The following is a 9,733-nucleotide window of genomic DNA, read 5'->3' as shown; positions in this document are numbered from 1 at the left end:
TTTTTATTCAATTTGTAAAAAAAAGAATCGCGTCCGCCGTAGCTACGTACATTTAAAAAAGCGACTAACCTCAGATTTCCTGGTCCATATATTCTTCGCCATCTTGCAACTGTCCAATGCCGACAAGTAATTCGCCTCCGTCCGGTCCAAATTGGTCGCCTTCCGGAACAGCGTGAATTTCCGTTTGGCGTCCGCCGCGTGGAACCCCCGCGCGTCGTCTTGGTTCAGGACGGATATCGGGTTGTCCACTTGGATGTCGTGCGCTGTGATTATGTTGTTTACTTCGTCGAATTTTGTGGATATCACTTTACCTGGTGATAAGAAATTTATGTTTGTCTATTATGTCAGGATTGTCAGGGATCACTGAGCAGAACTTTCTATATGTATTATGTATGTATACATGATAATTGATGATTCTTTGATTATTATGTAGTTGCACATATCATTTGAGTTATTAAAAGACCTAATTTACATTTCAAACTCTGGCTTGTACCAATATAAGGTTTTCAGAACTTATATATCTACAATATATCATTTGATATTTATCAGCAAGAGCCATGGCAAAAAAGTTAGCACAATACAAGGAAGATTATGTACAATGTTATTTAATATTTTAGGGCTCCTAGTTTTAATTAAATGGGCACCTTAGAGGGCCTAGCAGCATATTCACCTGCAGCATTCTTAACCTTGTAGCTGGAGCCCCCAGAGGCGTTGAGGTGCCTCTCAACGGTGATGTAGTCTCCGTACACATCATGCTTGTATGCCTGCTCACTGCTGTTCCGTATCTTGATCTCTACTGATGCCGAGTTGGCACCTTTTTTGATGAAGGCTGAAATTATATCTTATTATAAGCTTTTGGTATTATTAATAAACCTTTGTCAAATCAAACAAACCATTGATTGTTTATACCTATCTGTAACTTCGGTTTCTAAGAAAGAGACTAAATTTAACAGAAGTTGTTAAATTTTATGAATAAGGGGATTTCTTTGCAAGTTTAAATGTATTGTAATTTACTAATTAACTGTAACTTACTTAATAAAGATGTTTTAAATTGCAGTGATAGGATCTTTGCTGGTGTATTGAAGGTGCAACTATGCCTACCATCATTTAAGTTACAGATATGATAAAAAGTAAAAACAAACCGGACAAGTGCAAGTCGGACTCGCCCACCGAGGGTTCCGTACTTTTTAGTATTTGTTGTTATAGCAGCAACAGAAATACATCATCTGTGAAAATTTCAACTGTCTAGCTGTCATGGTTCATGAGATACAGCCTGGTGACAGACGGACGGACGGACGGACGGACGGACAGCGGAGTCTTAGTAATAGGGTCCCGTTTTACCCTTTGGGTACGGAACCCTAAAAAAACATACACACACTAATTATGGGATTTATTGCTTCAATTTTATTAGTTCGATTGCCCAAGTTTTATTTTATTTAACCAAGACCATTTAATAACCTTATTGCTTCTAAACTATAACAAATCCGGGGGAAAGCCTGGACAGAGCCACAGCTATAATCTGCTTTAAGTATCTTTACTGAGGTGTGCCAATAAAGAGTATTCTATCTATCTATAATCATAAAAGTAAGGCAAGTTGGATCAAAATTATCTGTATTCTGTAAGTACTGTGTATATCCTAATGAAGTAGCATGAAAATAAAAAGGCCTGTACTCAGGAACGGGTGGAAAAGTACACTGATATTGATCATTGTAGACTTCATTTTGTAGTCGAATAGATATCAACAGTTGTCAAGGTCAATGTTGTTTCAAATAATATAATGTTTGACAGAAAAAGAGAACACTTAATATAGTAGTTATTATGGCTATAGATAATGGTACTTACAATGTAAATTGTTTCCCCTGTTCGTCGCAGAAGCCCTGCCTCCCAAACCGACGACCAAAGCAGTCAGAATTGCGCTTTTACCGCTGCCGTTACGCCCAACGACGAAATTAACGTTCTTGTTCAAGTCAATCTGCAAATTGTCATGGCAAAAGAAATTGCGTACGTGTATACTGCAAATAGATCCATCTGTATCCGCCTCTACTGGGTCCGACATTTCCGAATCCATTTTTATGAGACTTTCTTAAATATATTGCGCCAAAAGCTGCCTTGCCCTTGCCTTTGAAGTTTTGAAGCCGCGATGCGTGTGTGTTTATTATCAAACTGTCAAATCGAATCAACAGAAAAGTTATATAGCCGGCTTAGACTCTCGCGCGAGCCACGAGACGAGCCGCGAGCCGCGCCACGAGACGCGAGTGTAAGCGGTGGGCTCGCGGCTCGTCTCGTGGCTCGGCTCGCGCTCGCCTGGCTCGCGTGGAGGAGCGGTTTTTTGGGCACGACACGAGCCAAAGGGGCTCGCGCGGGACGCGCGCTTGCGTTACACTCGCGTTCGGCTTGTCATTCGATTATAAACCTTATGCCGTGCCGTTAGTGTTTAAAATATATTAGCTCGACGAGCTTACGAACCATGAGACGAGCCTCGAGCCCTGATAAAACCATAGATTTAATATATATATAGAGATCCCGTCTCAGCGAGCTGTCACTGTTGCCACTTTTGTTTAGTGTACGATTAACAATGAGGCCCACCTTGCTGTAGCCATGTCGATAAAGTCATATCGATAAACTATCGACATTTCTTGCAATTTTAATTTTACTTCAAAGGTTTAACGATACCTAAAATGAACAAAAACGCTTTTATTCTTTATTGTGGTTATCAGATCACAATTTTATCGTCACGTCCCAGCAGGGAACCAAGGGAAAGTTCAGATACGAACAGAAAACGTTGGGCCCTTGGATAAAACCAAGGGCCCAACGTTTTCTGTTCTCTTTCACGGCGCAGCAACTAGTATCATTTCTCTCTCCTCGCTCTTTTAAAAATGCCGTTTGTCAAAAAGGGACAACCATACTGTTGACAAGATGAACTTCAAATCAAGTGTTGCCTTTCTTGATGCGCCCAGGCTGTATATGTGTGCGTAAAAGCGTATATGTGTGCTCTTTTAGGGATGTGAAAAGTCGATTTTGATCATGTTATATATCGATAGACATTACACAGCGGAACGAAATAGAGATTAATTGAAGCTTCAATATCTTCGTTAAACATAAACATAATTGAAATGGTAATGGATAATGAATATATTATAATATAATAATATAATTCAATTATTGCGGAACACCTATTTTAGGAGGTATTTATGTATTTTAATTAAATATCCGAACTTTCCCTTGGTTCCCTGCTGGGGCGTGACTATAAAATTGTGATCTGATAACCACAATAAAGAATAAAAGCGTTTTTGTTCATTTTAGGTATCGTTAAGCCTTTGAAGTAAAATTGCAAGAAATGTCGATAGTTTATCGATATGACTTTATCGACATGGCTACAGCAAGGTGGGCCACATTGTTAATCGTACACTAAACAAAAGTGGCAACAGTGACAGCTCGCTGAGACACCGTCTCTATATACTGGGTCAAGCAGATCTTGTCAGTAGAAAAAGGCGCGAAATTAAAATTTTCTATGGGACGATATCGTTTCGCGCCTACATTTTTCAAATTTGCCGCCTTTTTCTACTGACAAGATCTGCTTGACCCAGTATATATTATAAGTCTATGGATAAAACTATAGTATAAATCAAGTTACCAACATGAGTTTTCGAATTTCTTGGGGTCATGTTGGCAGTAATGTAAAATTGTACACAGGCAACACTACAACAAACGCCATTTTTCATTTGAGGAAAAATCGGCAAGGATTGTTGACGACTTTTATGTGATCGTTGTAATCATTATTCCGTTGTATTCTTTTCAATTACTGATATTTAGCGACTGCCAATCGAGCAATTGCTGGTTAATTCCGTCAAGAAGAAAAGAAAGCAATCCCAAGGTAAACAACTTTGGCCATATCCTTTTGGCGACAAGTTCTCAATAACAAACCATGTGAATGAGATTCCGATTTTTATTTCAACTTATTTACTGAATTGATCGTGAAATTTAAGTTTTTAGTAAAGTTTATGTTGTAATATCAATGTTTAATTAAATTTTGTTGACTGGTTCTTATTTGTGTGGGTAGATCGTTAAGACGCACATTTAGGACCGTTTTCAAACTTTATACAGATTAATCGTCCGCCTATGATCTACTTCGAATGAATGAAGGGTCTTTTTATTGTTGTATATCTACTGATTCCTTCTTATTTATCTATCTCCAGTTGACATGTAAGTAATTGAAATTAGATTTAGCTGATTTAATTTAGTCTTTGTTTCAGATTTTCACAATGGGTGACTCCCAGGATCAGAACGAACCCCCGAAGGACGTAAGTCTTTATTTCAACCGCTAACTTTTATCCTCTATGACCTTCATAATTTATTACAACCTCATCTAGATGCAACTGGTTTAAAATATGTCATTGCAATATCTGAAGATGTGAGTGTGTGAACACATTATACTTCTTAGTTTTAAGGAGTCATTTTTACAGTAGGCACTACACTCTTTTACACAGGATAAGTGTTTAGTATAGGGATGTCCTGTATTTTATATAAATTATTTCACACCAAGCAAGAATAAGCACCAGAAAGGTATTAGAAAAACATAGACAGCAGTTATTTTTTAAGACAATTTCATTTTAATAAATTGGATAGAACTAAAAAAGTAGATGACTTAACCGTGACATCACTGGTTCTGTTTTCATGAAGGGTACACAAAAAGAACATGTATAGTCACTTTAAAAAAAAAAGAGATTTTAATCTCAAAATGTAAAGCTCTCAATGAACTATTAGTTACAGCTTCTGTTACCTCTGTAATCATATATATAACTCAAAGGAGTAGAATAAAAGTATTCTCACTTTAAAAACACCTATATTACACGAAAATGCATCACTCCTTTCAAACTGTGATATCTCAAAATGTTGTCAGAGTTACTAGACATTTTCTCTCCCCCTACGTACCCTTCATTTATAGTTCATAGTGGCTATTTATTTTGAAAGTTTGAAAAAGAAACTGATTTGATTGCAACATTCTTGAGTATTTATGTGTATAGGACAACAACTACCTTAATTAAGAATACATTTTAAACAATAGGGGATATTACTGCAATGTTCTGCCGCCAGAGTGCAGCACTACCGACTCTAGTAAATTCATAGACTAACTTATACATACTGTGCCTTAAACAGTTTTTTGACAAGTTTTCACAGACAATAAAATATGACATTGATGCATCAAGGCGGTTTGTTAACAAGGGCCTACCGGTAAATGCGAAAATCGAAATTTAGTTATCAGCCTCTTTATCGCTTGAATATGCAAGAGGCAGAAACCGAACTTTCGACTGTCGTCTTTCACGGTAGGCCATGTGATTGACGTAGTGACGCATGGTGTGTCATTGACATACATCGGATTCTAGGGGGCAAATTGTATGACGGATAGGGATCCCTATCCGTCATACAATTTGCCCCCTAGAATCCGATGTATGGTCATTGATGTTTGTTTACTGTATGTGCTAGTTGTGCCACCTACGCAGAGCTTTGCCTAATATTCCCTATTATGAAATGTATTCTAAAATAAACATATTGCTTTGCAGCCAAAGGAGTTAGAAAAACTAGAAGAAGCTAAGCTAAAGGCAAAGTTCCCAAATGCCATGTTGGGACGTGGCCCCGGGGGACACTCGGCATTCTTGCAAAAAAGACTTGCTAAAGGAGTAAGTATTAGCTGTATTACGTAAGTAAGGTAGTAAGGAGGAGTATTACATATTGTTCATTAGCTCTTAATAAGGCAGAATGTTTTCAGAAGTTATTTAAATTGAACTTCACCTTTTTTAAATAGTGGCCCCCCTGCCCTATTAAGGGTTAGATAGCAGAGTGCCAGGTGCTTTCCTTAACCCCTTAATGATCAAAATTAAATGACTCGAGCCTCATCGCCTATTCTCCTAATAATTAAAAAACAAAACAAAAGGATGATGCTCTGGTTCATGTTCAACCCCCTTGTTCATAAACGCGCTGCAAACCTCAATTAGCTAATGATCGTTTGTCTTTTGATTTATGTATTTGTAAGAAACAAACATAATGTAACTAAATCAGGCCCGTAAAGTTGTATGTGTCCCCTATAAAGAGCTAAGCTAAAAGTACAGACCTGACAGGGCAATTTTTATATAAACCATTTGGATTACACTGACATCCATCTGATTTACATAGTTGTAATTTTGTATGTGGATTCTAGTTAACCTAAATACAGTAGAACCCGCTTAAGACGATTCTGAGGGGACCTAGCCAAAAAAGCATCTTAAACGGGAAATCGTATTAAACGTGAAAGAAAAACTAGTATTATTTCATGTCCAAACACCGCAGCGGTGATAATGAGCGAATGATATATAAATGTAGGACAGGTAGGTATAAGTTCACACTCACACTTTAATCTAGGAACACAAACGATAGGCTCAACTAGGAAGTCATGGTAATTTGGGAGTGATAGCTTGCACTCCGTGGTCCATAACCGTCAAGCAGATGGCATAACATTCTCATGCCGATAAGGACCAGACAAAAGATATTAGACAAAACAAAAGACTTAAGGGCGGTAATAAACACATAAAAAATGTTGGCTAACGGCGATAACAATAGGACCGTACGACGGTTATGTCAATAACACAAACGTGCAGATGGTGCGTAACGGGAATTTTGGATGGCGTATTAAGCGGGACGCGAGTCGTATTAACCGTGAAAAAATGTATGAAAACAGATCTAAAGTTGCAGGGACCGGCGTAAAATGGCGTATTATGCGGGAAATCGTATTAAACGTGATCGTATTAAGCGGGTTCTACTGTAGTAGTAAATCACCTAATCCTAAACTATTACAATGAAAGCCCTCTTTCCATTTTAGAGATAAAGAATAAAAAAATCTCTTGTCATCATTGCTGACCCGAGTTGCTGACATTTTAAACAATATTTAGTCCTATTTGGTTTCCACTAAACGAGGTCAACTAGACCGATGTGTGGACGCTACCCCACACAAAAAAAGAAAAGCCGGGTCCACACAGATAGAGCATACGCGCGAGACAATTTCCTCGCACACAAAATGGCCAGTGTATACATACCTCGGCCGAGCGCGTTTTATGCGCGAGGAAATTACCTCGCGCGTATGCTCGCTCTGTGTGGACATATCATCAGATACCAGTCAAATGACAAGCAACCTTTTTAATTTAGAAGTCAAAACATGTCTTTGAATATCGTGTGTCTGCTACCCGACAGAGAGTTACTACTGGTGAATGTATTATAGCTGAGAAATGAAGTGACAAATTATAATACATGTGTCACTCTCCCACAGCAAAAGTTCTTCGACTCCGGCGACTACCAGATGGCAAAGCAGCGGCCAGGGAACCTAGCAGCGCCCTTCAAGGCCCCAGCCGCGCCCGCCAAGCAGCCAACGGGCGACGCCATCCCTACACCAGAAACCGTGCCCGTCCGCAAAACCTCCATTATCCAGCCCAAGTTCCAGCAATCCAGCCAGACCTCCTAGCCCGCCGTTAAGTGACAGGATTTTGTCTGTTAGCCTGACCAGACTTTCAGGGATGTTTTGAGCATTTTCTTGTTTACAGACATTCAATCTTCATTCTAGTTCTCTGATTTGACAGGCTTGGAACTATAAATTAAGTCTCAAGATTGACTTTTAAGCAACAGGCAATTTCTTGGTATTCAGTGTTTTGAACCGGTTTTGAGCATTCTCTGTTAGTCTGGACGGGCTCTAATAGTTATCAAAAGTGTTTCTTAACACAGATTTCTTTTAAATCCTAATAATAATCTTGTCCAACCAGAATTTAGAAACACTCTTGTTAATACACAATAGAATTTAACAATTTATATTTGCTTTTCTAGATGTAGAATAAATGAATGGTGACTGCACTATATTCAATGATTGCCAACCCTGCAAGCATAAGAGAGATATTTTTGTCACGCTATTATTCTACTTTACTTTTTGCTATGGCTAATGCATTGAATTTTCGTATAAGCACCTTTTTTTCCAGGGTCTGATTATTCAGGCTGGGACCTAAGGCTGTCTTTGGGGTCCAACCCTATCAGACCCTAATTTTGTGTTAGTGTGAAACATCACTTAAATTAAGAATGTAGGTTGCCAGAGCTGGAGTTCCAACAACAAAAGTATTGCTGATGGCCGGGGATTGACTGAACTAGACATGCTTCTAGGTTAGTTTTCTCCAATAATGTAGCGATGTGTTTTTTAGCTGGGTAAATGTTAGAGCCAGCACTTAAATGTGATAATTCATAAATAAACTTAAAAAATTAGGGGTTTGCCAGTATAAACATCATCTGGATTTACTTGGTTTGATTTTAAATTATGATTCTATTAATTGTATTCGTAACATGTCATTTTAAAATGGTGTCTAAACTTGCAGCTTCCCCTGCTCCTGAATACTTTAAAAATGACAATTAGAACAAATTAAAGTATTATTAAAAATAATTTAATTTGTGTTATTTCAAGTAGAAACAACTATATAAATTGTGACCTGGGTGGCCGAGGGGCCGAGGCACCTGCTGCGATAGCAGAGGATGCTGCTGGTTCGATTCCAGCCCGGGGTCCTGGAGGCCTTGGTCACTTTCTTAGTGTATGTTTTTATTGGATTTATACTTTTAAGTTATTTAGAGGGTTGAATTTGAGAGCATTTCAAGCATGTTAGATGTAAAGAATACCCAGCTTTGGAGGGACACCATTTCACTAAGCACTGATTGTTGATGTATTAACTATAAACATGTGATTAATGTTCGGTCGTAATTAGGGATGTATGTTGAAATTTAAATCTTATAAGAACAACGTTATATTTTTATGTATAAAATTTAGGCATAGTCTTTGGGATTTGTGTACATTGTCATAAGTGTTTTATTCAATTTGTCACTTAGGGCCCTATGGGAGCGATCTCGTTGCGCGCTCGCGGAGAGTTCGCTGCGCGCTCGCCTCGCTTTCAACTCGCTCGCAAATCACTAGTGTGATAGGGCCCTTAAGCCCCGTCTCCATATCAGATCAGATCGAGTTGGCTCGCGCGGCAGCCCGGTATCCATTGCGCGCGGCTGCCTCGCGAGCCAATGTTCGAGTTTGCCGCGCGATATGGAGACGGGGCTTTACATAAGCATCATCGGTCCTTGAGAATAATAGAAAATAAAGATTGAAATCACACCATCCGCAACTGCTCCATAAATTGCAACTACAGGAACTTCTTAATGTTTCTAATAAGTTCATAGTGCAGCTAACACAAATTGTGCAACGCACACTATGGATTAACGTTAAAAAAACATCCTGAAACTTGGGCCGATTTTTAACTTGTATTTTTTTTTTCTCAGATTTCGGTAGTTTTGGTAGTATGTACATGGGACCTATGTACCTATCTGTACAATATAAGCGCAATTTCACTTTATCTCCTTCACGAAAACGTATGGTATTTTCGTGGATCAACGGAGAACTGCATACATTTTGGGACACACTTTGATCCTCCCAGAATAAGAAACTCTTCAAACTGACTAAATTTTATCGAAATCTGACGAAAAAAAACTGCAATAAAATAAAAATCTGTGTTTGCAAGGAAATGCTGATAATTACAAGTATTTCACTAGTTGTTATTCTTAAGGAAATCCAAGTCATCTAAGCACTTGCCATCTGCATGTTATATAAACATAAATGAATGTACATACATAGCCATAGCGTAGCTCGGCCTTGCTGTCATGTAATCATAACTGTACGTTTATACCATTCAAT

General features: G+C 38.5%; 1 protein-coding gene across 2 annotated transcripts; it reads left to right on the top strand.

The window, feature by feature from the left end:
* Window positions 1-3,723: 3,723 nt before the first annotated feature.
* LOC134790142 (cAMP-regulated phosphoprotein 19) lies at window positions 3,724-9,547 on the top strand. 2 transcript variants are annotated; one of them, XR_010144159.1, is made up of 5 exons: window positions 3,724-3,874; window positions 4,254-4,301; window positions 5,562-5,678; window positions 7,298-8,842; window positions 9,129-9,547. XR_010144159.1 is itself a non-coding variant. In XM_063760933.1 (4 exons), exons 2-4 carry the CDS (start codon window positions 4,263-4,265, stop codon window positions 7,487-7,489), a joined length of 348 nt encoding a protein of 115 aa, XP_063617003.1. In that variant the 5' UTR covers window positions 3,893-4,006; window positions 4,242-4,262; the 3' UTR covers window positions 7,490-7,951. The 2 variants fall into 2 exon arrangements, 1 of the variants encoding a protein (XP_063617003.1); XM_063760933.1 differs by lacking the exons at window positions 3,724-3,874; window positions 9,129-9,547 and adding an exon at window positions 3,893-4,006 and having other exon boundaries at window positions 4,242-4,301; window positions 7,298-7,951.
* Window positions 9,548-9,733: the final 186 nt, after the last annotated feature.

Source organism: Cydia splendana, chromosome 4, assembly GCF_910591565.1.
Source record: "Cydia splendana chromosome 4, ilCydSple1.2, whole genome shotgun sequence".
NCBI lineage: Eukaryota > Metazoa > Arthropoda > Insecta > Lepidoptera > Tortricidae > Cydia > Cydia splendana.
This window is presented reverse-complemented; position numbering and strand designations above follow the sequence as displayed.